This window comes from Chionomys nivalis, chromosome 21 (genome assembly GCF_950005125.1).
Source record: "Chionomys nivalis chromosome 21, mChiNiv1.1, whole genome shotgun sequence".
Taxonomy (NCBI): Eukaryota; Metazoa; Chordata; class Mammalia; order Rodentia; family Cricetidae; genus Chionomys; species Chionomys nivalis.
In genome coordinates this window covers 47,947,312-47,961,630 of record NC_080106.1, presented here as the reverse complement: position 1 = coordinate 47,961,630, position 14,319 = coordinate 47,947,312, and the positions used below count along the sequence as shown (strand labels likewise).

General features: G+C 40.9%; 1 protein-coding gene across 1 annotated transcript in view; it reads right to left on the bottom strand.

Annotated features, from left to right (window-relative positions):
* Positions 1-1,585: 1,585 nt before the first annotated feature.
* Anapc10 (anaphase promoting complex subunit 10) overlaps positions 1,586-14,319 on the bottom strand; it is a 125,667-nt gene continuing 112,933 nt past the window's right edge. Inside the window, exon 5 of the mRNA XM_057753411.1 lies at positions 1,586-1,712. Within this exon, the coding sequence (XP_057609394.1) occupies positions 1,617-1,712 (96 nt within the window). The 3' untranslated portion in view covers positions 1,586-1,616. The remainder of the gene's footprint in view (positions 1,713-14,319) is intronic.

Here is a 14,319-nt window from a genome sequence, read left to right as displayed (position 1 = left end):
TCCCAAGACCAAATATCGTAGCTTCCCTTTTCCCAACCAGGCCAGGGGCTTCCTTCCAGGAACTGACTGGCAGCTTGATTTTACTCATATGACCACAGTAAAATGAGTTAAATATCTCTTGGTTTTGGTAGACACCATGTCTGGGGATTGAAGCATTTCCCATCTCTAACAAGAGGGCCCAGACAGTTTCTGATGTTCTTCTCCAAGAAATTATCCCCCAGTTTGAAATCCCAACCTCTCTTCAGTCAGATAATGACCCAGAGTTTACCTTCCAGATCTCTCGAACTTTATCTAAGGTTCTTAACATTCCTTGACATTTTCATATCCCATACCATCCTCAGTCTTCAAGGAAGGTAGAACGAACTAACCATTCCTTAAAAAATGTTCTTGTTAAGATGTCACAGGAGCTTCATCTTGACTGGGTAAAACTTTTGCCTCTGCCCTTCTTAGATTTAGGGTTCTCCCCCAAAACCCCCTTTTCATCTCACCCTTTGAACTAATGTGTGGGCAAACAGTTTTGAGCCCTGGCCTCTCACCTAAAACCTCTCCCCTTCCTGATCACCTGCTTACTCCACTGTTATCCCATCTTCACTCCCTATTATGGGATTTTACCGACTACTCATTACCTCAACCATGTGCCAGTTCATGCCCACCACCAATTAAAATAGGAGATCAGGTACTCTTCTCCCCCAGACCAACACCCCTCACCCCTTTCCCCTAAATGGCAGGGCCCCTTTAAAGTGATTCTTGTAACTCCCACAGCTGCCTAGCTCGAGGGACTCTCTCATTGGATTCACCTGTCCCACCTTAAACCTTTTACTCTTCCAGCTCAAGATACTCCCTCATAGGCAGTAACTCAAAAAGGGCCCTGTTCCCTAAAGTTCCAGAGGACATGAAGATCAGTCACTTTTTCTCCAGTTACAGAAAATTAAAAGTTTCATCACCGTACTCAGCCCTCCTGTGTCAAAAAACTCCATATATTCTCCTTCTTCCTCTTTCTCCTATCTGCTTTACCAACTTTCTCTATATCTCCAATATCATACTTAAATTTCCAGTTAACTGCTCAGCTGTTATTACAGAGACCATCATTAAACATGGAGCCAGAGGTACAAGGATTGCCAAAAGCCCAGATGGTAAGGAACAATAACGAGTTTGGGGATATTCACAGGCCCAGACTCAAAAAACTCACAAAACAGACTTTAATATAACAGGTTTATCCCTGACTGCAGCAGTGTCTCCTGGATGCTAAGGTAATACCATGATGCTAAAGAGAACAAGTGCCTTAAGATCTGCTTCAGGAAAAACATTAAGGGGTCTAATAAATCCCCTTTCCAATAATTCCCCCTTCTTTTCCTCCCTCCTCCCCACCGTCTTCTATACCATATAATATACCATCGTAATCATAACCTTTGAATATGTCTAAAATTTATTTCTTTACAAACATTTTTTCATAAGCTTCAGGAAGCCAATTGGACATATCTAAACGGACCAGACTCACCCAGAAAAAGTATTTAATTCTTCACTTATCATTCCTGGTCTCGGGAACCTCTGGAAAATTACTCCTCCACCCCCCCAAAAAAAATCCCCTCTATCTACCATCTTGGGACTCTCCTCCCTTAATCACCGGGATCTAAAATTTTTTCCAGACATAATTTTCTGCCTTTCCAGCATCTTGCGAGGTCCAAGCTGCCAGCCAGCAAATTCCACAGAGACTGGGAAAAAAACACAAAGTAATCAGCCACCCCAGGACATGGTCAAGCATCTCAATTCTCCAAGGCCCACAAAATCAGCAAAAAGCCGTCTTGAGAGACCTGACAACATTCACAAAATCAGCAGGAAGCAATTGCAGTCATGAGAGACCTTATGATGCCCCATTCCCAATCATTAAAGACCCCAAACTCCCAAATTTTATAATAAACAAAAGGGTGGAATGTCATGATTCAGCCACACAACATGGCTGATACTTTCAGCTCAGCTTCATGAGCCCTTGAGCGCATGTGTGAGCTTTGTCATCTGTGTATAATGTAACCATGCCATCCCCCTGTGCGCATGCGCCAGGCAGCCCTTAAAAACTGGAGGCGCCATCTTCAGCCTTCTCTCTCTGTACACTGACCTTCACTAGGCCTGTACACATACACCCCAATAAACTCCTAAGAGGGTTTGTTGCGTGTTTTGTGTTTCCTTCTCACTTGCGCCAAGTCATTTCAACAGGGCCAAGCAAGCAGGGTATCTCCTGCCTGAAGGGACTCTAGCCTACCTGACCCTGGCACACATGATCCTGGCCAACCTTCTCTCCCATTCCCCCTGCCTTGCTAAAGCCATTAGATTATATTCCAAAAGGTAGCCACCAAGGTCTATTCCCTTATTTGGATGCTTCCTCCTCCTGAAGCCAATGCTCAAGATCCAACTCTGAAATATTAAAGTCCAACAATCAAATGACCCCTTTGGTTCACCTAATTAACACGCCCAATCAAAATACACCACCACATCCTAGCCTATTCGAACACAGACCTCCCTCCCCTTTTTCTCTTCTTAAAAATTATGCCTGCACGGGCACTGACTATTGTTTTTCTGCCAGAGTCAGAAGGCAGTCAACTTTTCTTTCCCACTCTGAAAACAGGTTTTTGGGTGGAGTTTGTGCCTATTCCGGGACCCCTTCTTCTGAAGACGGTCTGCTCAAGGGCACTTCCCCCCCACACTCTTTTCCCTCTCCCCACCCCACCCCCAGGCTATCACAGGGGACACCTGTGCCTTAGTCTTCAGTCCCCAGCACAGGCTTGGAATTGGCCAACATCAATTCTAAATTCGATCCCCAACTGATGCAGAGTTACTTAAATTCACCCAGGATTCTTGAGCTCTGCAAGTCTGTTCCTTCCCCTTCCCCACTCTCTGCTTATGCCTGCTCTCCCACCATGTCTTGCTCTTCCGTTTGTTACAACATGTAACATGCCAGCTGTAATCTCCACATGGCTCTTGCCCCTCCCTTCCTCCCTCCCTCCCTTCCTCCCACCACAGGCACTGCAGCTGGCTTTCCTTTCCATACAGGGATGGCATGTGTTCATTTGCTGTGGGATGGGGACAGCACTGAGTCAGTCACCCTCTGCCTCCCTCCGGGGTTATAACTTAGCATTCTGGAGCCAGTGTCCTGTGGGGGTGCTATGGGCATCCTCACTGCAGGGTCCTCCCTCCACCTGGAAACATCCACCCCATCCCATCTAGAAAGAAAATGGTTTTCTTGGACTATTTAAGTCCTTATCACCTTGTAAGGTTTGAAATAAATAACTTACTTCTTGAGCCATTAACCCAATTGTGGGCCCTAACAAGGCAAATTTTTCTTAATCTCTTCAAACATTTTTTTCCAAAGATACCTGCATCTGAATCATCCAGTAAGATACTATCTATATAATAGTATTATAGAATAAGGAAATTGTTTATGAATTATTTGTACAACAATGGCTATTGTACAAATTATTGGCACAAGTTAAGGCTGTTTAAAATCCCTTGTGGAAAAATTTTACACTGATACCTTTTAACAGGAATTATAAGTAGGCACTGTGAAGGCAAATTTTTCTCTGTCCTGTTCTGGTAAAGGTATAGTAAAAATGCAGTCTTTTAAATCTGTCACTATAATAGACCATCCTTTAGTTAATAAAAAAGGCAAGGGAATTCCAGGTTGTAAAGTGTAGACAGAAGTTTTTGGTCTGCCAGCAGCTCCTAAGTAAACACACTAAGGTTTATATTAATTATAAATGTTCATCCAATAGCTCAGGCTTTTTACTAACTAGCTCTTTCATTTTAAATTTATCATATTCCTTAATTATGTTCTTCCATATAGCAGTGCTTTTATTATCAGGACACACTTATCTCCTGCTCTCTCTGCATTTGTCTGTCGAACTTCAGACTCTGTCATTCTTCCGAGAATTTTCCTGGTCTAGCTCTCCTTCCTAACCTTATTCTGTTCAGCTATCAGTCAGTCAGCTTCTTTATTAAACCAATCACAATGACATATATTCACATGTAATGGAATATTCCACAGAAGTAAAAAGTCCATTGGCTGGATGACCTTATTAATAGCTCTTAGATCTGTTACCATTCTCCATTTTCCAGATTTCTTCTTAATGACAAATATATGAGAATTCCAAAGACTGATTTTTCTCAATATTTTGAACATTTAGCTGCTTCTATACCAGCTGTTCTAGTGCCTGTAATTTTTCTAATGTCAAAGGCCATTGTTCCATCTAGATAGGTTCTCTGTTAATTATTTTAAAGGTAGGGTTGTTGGTACCTTTGAAAGAGTGGCAGCTATTGTGCCCTGCTCATATATATCATGATAGTTCTTGATTATACCTCTTAACATATTTTATTTTAATATTTAATCTGTTTTTTCCATTGTTTTAACAAATAACATCCCCATAAATTAATTAAATTAACTCTAACCCTTTAATTTCCCTACCTGTCCTTCCGGCTCTATATACTTGACCATCTTGTATTTTGTTTTACCTGACATAAAGTTCCAATTCCTAGAAACTACTTTCCTCCTGAAGAGGCCAATCTGATGTCAAAATTTTGGCGAAATTATTATTACATCCATGCCTGAGTCAACCAAACCTTGAATTACAATGGCATTAACTTGTATTTTTAGCTTTGGGCTTTGATCATTTATAGAAGTTTTTTAAAAAAAAAAACCACTTGTTTTATGCTCTTTCCTGAAAATTTTGTTTTGTCTGTTGAAGCTGTTCTGTCATCCAGAGCAGTATGGTTTTTAACAAAAAGCATTAAGTCTTTTAGTTGCTCTGTGGATGAGTTTCTCCAATGCTGACAGAGAACAAATGAATCAAATTTGATGTTGGAGCCTGTAAGAGGCCCCCTAAGGGATTTCCCAATGGCAAAGGGTTACCTTGTCTGTCCCTTGTTAATATGCATCCATTAATCCGATGCCAGTCTTTTCCACACCTTCTTTACATACTCCAAAAGATTGAGGCCTTCTGTTTGGATTATTTTTTGAAAAAAAAAAAAAACAAATATTTTTTCTAGGAAAGTCTTGCCTACAATCCCTTTTCATCTCACTTTGTTTACCACAATTAAAACAACTGATTTTTTTGATTGTTCTTAAAATTTTTAGAAATCACTTCTCTTATTAAAGTAGCATTATGAGATCCCGGAACAGCTATATTTCTAATGCATTCATCTATGGGTGCTGATCTTGCCTTTAAAGAACTTTTCTCATTTTGAATTTCAATTTATACTTGAAATTACCTGGCACAAGTGAGAAGGAACCACAGAACATGCAACAAACCTGTTTAGGAGTTTATTATGTGTGGAGGGGGTGGAGGTTGTATAGGCCTGGTGAAGATCAGTGTGCAGAGAAAAAGAGAGAGGGCTGAAGATGGCGCCTACAGCTTTTAAAGGCTGCCTAGTGCATTGCACAGGGGGGTGGTGTGTTTACATCATACGCAGGTGATGGAGCTCACACATGCGCATAAGGGCTCATGCAGCTGTGTCATATGTAGATAATGCAACCATGCTGCACGTGGCTCATGTGGGGTCCTTTAAGATTCCCGGGGTCATTAGGCACTTCTGCCTGAGGGCTTGCCTGCACATGTGTGGCCCTGGAACCCTGAAGTGTCAGCTATGTTGTGTGGCTGAATCATTACAATCTTGTCTAACTTCTGGGTCTAATATTATTCTATTTACAGCTGAAGTAAATCTTTGTGAAAAATTCAGTGAAAATGTCTTTTGGGCCTTGTGTAATTTTTGTAAATGATTCAGTCCTCTTCTCTGACTCTTCAACCCTATCCCAAGCACTCAAAACTGATATAAGACATAGAGCCGAGGTGTGATGATCAAATCCAAGCTGTCTTTGCAAATCAGCATACTGGCCTTCACCAAGAATCTGGTCTTGAGAAATACCAATACCTATATTGTTGTTCTACGGCCCTAGCTTCCTCTTCCCACCATGTATTTTATTGTAAGTGAGGACCAGCTTCCAATATTACTGTAGCCAAATCTTTCCAGTCTTGGGGGATAATTATATTTCAAGGTTCCCATGAATTTAACATTGACTTCACATAAAGTAAATGTATACCATTTAAAATGACTGCTTCCTTAAATCTCCTCAAATCTAACATTTCTACAGTTAACTTCTGCATAGCATCTGGTGTTCATTCTTGTATGGTAACTGATAAACTCGGGTTGGTTTTCAAGTAACCTTGGGCCACTCCTCTTCAGTTTTGTCATGCAATGGTGAGGTAGGCTCTGCTCTAATTTCCTCTGTCTCTGTGTGAATACTTTTTCTTAGTTTCATTAGTAGATCTCTCTAAGAATTGTATCATATCAAGTGTTCATATTTAGCACAGATATCAAATCACTTTTTAAGGATAAAACATGAATTGCCAAACTGAAAATGAGTATTTAATGACATGTCAATCTCAACTGAGTATCCCTTCATTTAATTTTTCCACATTTCAAATGTGTGTGTGTGTGTGTGCATGTGTGTGTGAGTGTATTTTTTAAATAAAACTGAATTTCCCACTTAAGAATTCCTTGGTGTCTCACCATATCTTCCGATTTTCAGTTTTCCACAGCAGCAGCATTGGAGCTGCCGAGGGTGGGTAGCCAGCTGCAGAGGCGTTGCTCAGCAATGGTGGGACAGCACCTGGGCTAACTCTAGTCATCTGAGGCACTTGTGCTGCCAAGAAGTGAGGAGCCTCACAGGGCAGAACCGTTAGGCAAGCCGCTGCAATGGGGTGTCCAAACAACCAGGCTAGCTGCAATGGGGTGTCCAAACAACCAGGCTAGCTGCAATGGGGTGTCCAAACAACCAGGCTAGCTGTTGTATTGCACAGGCCATGCCTGAGGTACCTACAACTGTCCTCAAGCAGCCTAGGGCTGAGAGCACATAACCCCACAATGGCACTGAGAAGGGGCAACTTCAAAAGAAACCATGTGATTTCACCAAGCATTGGTGAAGCATTGACCTAGAGTATCCTATTATTAATAAAAACTCAGGAGTCAGATATTGGGGTTAAAAACTAGATAGATACAAAAGACAGGGGAGGGGGGAATGATCAACTATCCCTAACGCTCCATGTTTCCAAGATGAAAAAAGACCATGAACCTCTCTAAGACCCTCTGTATATCTTCCTGTGCCTCCCATATGGGTCCTCCAAAACCTCTACGGCTAATTCCCTGATTCTCTCCTCTGATTCAAGGTAAACTTTAATATTAGTCTTGGTGTGTCAATATGAACAAATATTCCACAACACAAACTCTCACTTGGGTCAAGGTCATCCAACAAACTCTGACCTCAACTTCACTGACACATTCTTCAATGCTTCTCACTGCTTTCTTTGTGCCTCTCTTCAGAGACATCCATCAGTCACAGGCCCTCTTGCTACCAATACCCCAGTTGCCAATGCCCCACTCCCACTACTGACTGCTTGTCCCCTTGACATCCAAGTCCCACTGTGGGAACCAAAGCAAAGCTCTCTCAAACTTTTCACAGCAAGCCCAGAACCTGTTTCGGACCATCCCCTCTACCACTTATGTTCCTACAATACCTCAATTCCAAAACCCACCCACAAACCCCACAAAAGACTATTCTGATATAACAGAAGCCTCTCAAATTGTATTCTCACCAATACAACCAGACCCTACTTTCAGATAACAACTGCTCCCCAATTAACCTTATATAGCAACCTAAATTTTCCTAGCTCCTCTCAAAATCTCTCAACAAACTCGAGGTAAGTACTCCTGCCAACCAACAGTTTAAGTTCTCCCTCCTACTGCCTAATCCTAAGGGTGGGATCTTTCTCCTTTCACTAGATGACTCCCGGTTTTCCTGGTCTTGAAACTCCTCAGCTACCAGGACCATGAATCTAACAGTTTCAAATGTTCATCCAAAAGAAAAAATAATTTTCTAAACTCCTTAACTTCACCTCTGTCCTTAGTATATTTGTTCCAACAGATTTCAAATCAACTTCAGGTTATTCCAGCAAACTTCAGAGTCTGCCCCAACTGTTTCTTCAGAACCTATATCCTTGACCAGCCTCACAGACTGCACTTTCCTAGCCTCAGATGGTTCCACAGACCCTGGACATCAATTGACATAGCCTGTTCTTCCCAAATTTGTCCAGCGACCCAGCCTCCTAGGGTCCCATAACAACAACATCCAATGTCAGCAGGAAGTCACTAGAAAAAATGATGCCCACCTACCCAATAATCGTCACCAATTAATAAAACAAAAAGGTGGGAATGAGGGGACTCTAACCAGTCCTGGCCTGGCAAACATGGCTGTGGCAGGCCTTGTCCTTCTTCCCATTCCCTCTGCCTTGCAAAAAACTATAAGATTATGTTCCTAAAGCTAGCCCTCAAGGTCTAGTCCCACATTTAGTCACTTCATCCTCCTGAGGCTGACTATCAAGGTCTAGCTATGAAAGTATTAAAGTCCAGCAATCTAAAGCTCACTTTGGTTCACCTAATTAAGCCCAATTAAAATATACCACCTCATCTGAGCCCATTCTAACACAGACCTCCCCTTCTCCTCTTAAAAACTGCACCTGCAAAGTTATTTGCTGCTGCTTTTCTGCCTGAATCAGAAATCAGACACTTCAACTTTTCTTCCCCACTTAACAAAGGATCTCTCTGTGACAACAGGTATTTGGGTGTGGTTTGTGCCCAATCCAGGATTTGAAGGGAGATCCCTAGCTTACCTTGGTTTCCTTCATTGCCCAAGTGTCCAGTGCCAAGCAAGCATGGTCTGTCCTCCCAAGTAATGAAAATAAAGAGACAACATACTCAAACCTATGGGACACGATGAAAGCAGTGCTAAGAGGAAAGTTCATAGCACTAAGTGCCCACTTAAAGAAAACGGAGAAAGCACACATTGGAGACTTAACAGCACACCTGAAAGCTCTAGAAAAAAAAGAAGCAGACTCAACCAGGAGGAGTAGAAGACTGGAAATAATCATACTGAGGGCTGAAAACAACAAAATAGAAACAGAAAACAATCCAAAGAATCAATGAAACAAAAAGTTGGTTATTGGAGAAAATCAACAAGATCGACAAACCCCTATCCAAACTAATCAAATGGCAGAGAGAGAACACACAAATTAATAAGATCAGAAATGAAAAGGGGGACATGGAAATTCAGAGAATCTTTAGATCTTACTACAAAAGACTGTATGCCACAAAAATGGAAAATGCAAAAGAAATGGACATCTTTTTAGATAAGTACCATGTACCAAAGTTAAACCAAGATCAGGTGAACGATCTAAATAGACCTGTTAGTCGCAAAGAATTAGAAATTGTTATCAAAAATCTCCCTTCCAAAAAAAGCCCAGGAACAGATGGTTTCAATGCAGAATTCTACCAGAACTTCCAAGAAGAGCTAATACCTATACTCCTTAATGTATTTCACAATATAGAAACAGAGGAGTCATTGCCAAATTCCTTTTATGAAGCTACAGTTACCCTGATACCAAAACCACACAAAGACCCAACCAAGAAAGAGAATTACAGGCCTATCTCACTCATGAACATCGACGCAAAAATTCTCAATAAAATACTGGCAAACCGAATCCAAGAACACATTAGAAAAATTATCCATTATGATCAAGTAGGCTTCATCCCAGAGATGCAGGGCTGGTTCAACATACGCAAATCTATCAATGTAATCTAGCATATAACTAAACTGAAAGAAAAAAACCATATGATTATTTCATTAGATGCTGAAAAAGCATTTGACAAAATTCAACATCCCTTTATGACAAAGGTCTTGGAGAGAGTAGGGATACAAGGGTCATATCAAAATATAATAAAAGCTATTTACAGCAAGCCAACAGCTAACATCAAATTAAATGGAGAGATACTCAAAGCCATCCCACTAAAATCAGGAACACGACAAGGTTGTCCACTCTCTCCATACCTCTTCAATATAGTGCTTGAAGTTCTAGCAATAGCAATAAGACAACATACGGGGATAAAGTGGATTCAAATTGGAAAGGAAGAAGTTAAACTTGCATTATTTGCAGATGATATGATAGTGTACATAAGCGACCCCAAAAACTCTACCAAAGAACTCCTACAGCTGATAAACTCCTTTAGTGATGTGGCAGGATACAAGATCAACTCCAAAAAGCAGTTGCCCTCCTATACATTAAGGATAAGGATGCAGAGAGGGAAATCAGAGAAGTATCACCTTTCACAATAGCCACAAATAGCATAAAATATCTTGGGGTAACTCTGACCAAGGAAGTGAAAGATCTATTTGACAAGAACTTTAAGTCTTTGATGAAAGAAATTGAAGAGGATATCAGAAAATGGAAGGATCTCCCTTGGTCTTGGATTGGGAGGATCAACATAGTAAAAATGGCAATTCTACCAAAAGCAATCTATAGATTCAATGCAATCCCCATCAAAATCCCATCAAAATTCTTTACAGACCTTGAGAGGACAATAATCAACTTTATATGGAAAAACAAAAAACCCAGGATAGCCAAAACAATCTTATACAATAAAGGAATGTCTGGAGGCATTGCCATCCCTGACTTCAAACTCTATTACAGAGCTTCAGTATTGAAAACAGTTTGGTACTGGCATAAAAACAGAGAAGTAGATCAATGGAATCGAGTAGAAGACCTGGATTTTAACCCACAAACCTATAAACACCTCATTTTTGATAAAGGAGCTGAAAGTATACAATAGAAGAAAGAGAGCATCTACAACAAATGGTGCTGGCAGAACTGGTTGTCAACCAGTAGAAGAATGAAAATAGATCCATATCTATCACCATGCACAAAACTCAAGTCCAAATGGATTAAAGACCTCAGTATCAGTCTGAACACACTGAACCTCATAGAAGAGAAAGTTGGAAGTACTCTACAACATATGGGCACAGGAGACCACTTCCTACATATAACCCCAGCAGCACAGACATTAAGGGCAACATTGAATAAATGGGACCTCCTGAAACTGAGAAGCTTCTGTAAAGCAAAAGACACTGTCACTAAGACAAAAAGGCAACCCACTGACTGGGAGAAGATTTTCAACAACCCTGCAACAGACAAAGGTCTGATCTCCAAAATATATAAAGAACTCAAGAAACTAGACTTTAAAATGCTAATTAACCCAATTAAAAATGGGGCACTGAACTGAACAGAGAATTCTCAACAGAAGAAGTTCAAATGGCCAAAAGACACTTAAGGTCATGCTCAACCTCCTTAGCGATCAGGGAAGTGCAAATCAAAACAACTTTGAGATACCATCTTACACCTGTCAGAATGGCTAAAATCAAAAACACCAATGATAGCCTTTGCTGGAGAGAATGTGGAGTAAGGGGTACACTCATCAATTGCTGATGGGAATGCAAACTTGTGCAACCACTATGAAAAGCAGTGTGGTGGTTTCTCAGGAAATTTGGGATCAACCTACCCCAGGACCCAGCAATACAACTCTTGGGAATATACCCAAGAGATGCCCTATTATACTACAAAAGTATTTATTCAACTATGTTCATAGCAGCATTATTTGTAATAGCCAGAACCTGGAAACAACCTAGATGCCCTTCAATGGAAGAATGGATGAAGAAAGTGTGGAATATATACACATTAGAGTACTACTCAGCAGTAAAAAAAAACGACTTCTTGAATTTTGCATGCAAATGGATGGAAATAGAAAACATTATCCTGAGTGAGGTAACCCAGACCCAAAAAGATGAACATGGGATGTACTCACTCATAATTGGTTTTTAGCCATAAATATAGGACAGTGAGCCTATAATTCGCGATCCTAGAGAAGCTAAATAAGAAGGTTAACCCAAAGAAAAACATATAGTTATCCCCCTGGATATTGGTAGTAGTCAAGATTGCTGGGCAAAAATTTGGAAACTGGGAGATGGGGTGGGATGGGGGAAAGGGGAGATGGGGAGAGAAAAGTGAGAAGGGGAGGATAGGGAGAACTTGGGGGAATGGGATGGCTGGGATAATGGAAGGTTGGATATGGGAGGAGGGAAGTATATATCTTAATTAAGGGAGCCATTTTAGGGTTGGCAAGATCCTTGACTCTAGAGGGGTTCCCAGGGGTTCAGAGACATGTACCCAACTAGGTCCTTGGGCAGCTGAGGAGAGAGAGCCTGAAATGGCCCGATCCTACAGCCATACTAACGAATATCTTGCATATCACCATGGAACCTTCATCTGGTGATGGATGGAGATAGAGACAGAGACCCACATTGGAGCAATGGACTGAGCTCCCAAGGTCCAAATGAGGAACAGAAGGAGGGAGAACTTGAGCAAGGAAGTCACCCACTGAGATGGTGGGGCTGATCTATTAGGAGATCACCAAGACCAGCTGGGCTGGGACTGAAAATGCATGGGATAAAACCAGACTCGCTGAACATAGTGGACAATGAGGACTACTGAGAACTCAAGAACAATGGTACTGAGTTTTGACCCTATTGCATGTACTGGCTTTGTGGGAGCCCAGCCGGTTTGGATGCTCACTTTCCTAGACCTGGATGGAGGGGGAGGACCTTGGACTGCCCACAGGGCAAAGAACCCTGACTGCTCTTTGGACTGGAGAGGGAGGAGGGAGGGTAATGGGGCGTGGGGAGTGGGGGAGGGGGAGGGAAAAGGGAGGCGGGGAGGAGGCAGAAATTTTTAATTAAAAAAATTAATTAAAAAAGACTAGAAGAAAAAAAAAGAGTTGTTGAAGTCATGGTGTCTCTTTACAGCAATAGAAGTTCTAACCAAGATTCAAAGAAAGCATGGTCTGTCCTCCCAAGTGCACAGGGCCAAGTAAGCATGGTCTCTGCTTTTAGGACCATTGACAAAAATAATTCTTTCTTCTAATTGTTCTCATGGGCATTTGTTCACAGCTATTCACAAGTAACTGCTAAACATATTTTAACAGTTCCTTGAGTATCCACCAGCCTAGTCAAACTTAAACATAAAATTAACTGCAGCACTCATCCACTGAGTGTTGTATCTCAAGTAATAGTATTTTTCATTTCTAGAATTTCTCTGCAGCTTTTTTCAAATCTACTTTTTTTCTTTACTGATGGTACCTTCTTTTTATATTTATTCCTTATTTTGTGTTTTAATATGCTAATATCACTTCACTTAATGTGTTGATGACTCTCAACATCAAGTAATGACCTTTTATCCACTTTTATTAAAAATGGATTTTTTTATATAATATATCTTGATAATGGTTACCTGATGGAGGAGGGTCATTTGTCTATTGTTACTCTCATTGGTTAATAAAGAAACTGCCTTGGCTTTTTGATAGGCAGGATTTAGATAGGCGGAGTAGACAGAACAGAACGCTGAGAGAAAGAAAGCATAGTTGGCCAGATGCTATGACGCTCCGACCCGAGACGAACATAGGCTAGAATCTTTCCCGGAAAGCCACCACCTCGTGATGCTATACAGATTATTAGAAATGGTTTAAGCAAGATATGAGAGTTAGCCAAGAAGAGGCTAGATATAATGGGCCAGGCAGTGTTTAAAAGAATACAGTTTGTGTGTTGTTATTTCGGGTATAAAGCTAACCATGCGGGAGCCGGTCGGGACAAAAAGCAGGCCTGCTCACTTCATCACTACAGTTACCCCCCCCCCACTACTCCTCCCAGTCACCATGGCCCTGCTCCCATTCAGATTTAGCCTTATTTAGAGTTCGTATTTCTCTTACTTTAAAGTGCCAGTGGGTAGTTTCATTTGCTTACCATTAAATTATTGAAAAAACAGACTCTAACTAGGATTGGATTGAGATGCCACAGGACATTGTCCTTTCACTTCAGTATGTATCCAGACAAGATATTGACACCAAATGAAAGCAAATAATTAGTTAATTGAGAATAATACATCTGGAGGTCTTAGAAATAAAGTAAAATCTCAAAGTCTGTGATTATAGGTCTAATTGTAAGTCACTCCCAATCATATATCTTATCAAAGTCCTAGCCCTCAGTGTTTCAGATTATGACCCTACTTGGAGACACATTTGTTGCTGATTAGATTAGTAAGTTAGAACCAAAGTCATTTGAAGGTAGAGTAACATCTTCATGTACATCTAAATTAATAACCCAATACACTCTGGGTTTCTTTTGTTTTACTTGGGGTTTCATGTTTGGTTTCCTGTTTTGCAGTGCATGTGTGCTAGCCAAGTGCCAAGATATTTTTTTAATTTCACTTTATGTGAATGGGTGTTTTGCTTGGGTACGTGTCTGAGCAGTACTTGTATGCCTAGTACCCAAAAAGGTCTGATCTCAAAAACAAAACTGTCTATATTTGCTCTGGGTATTTCCTGCATGACTTTTTACTA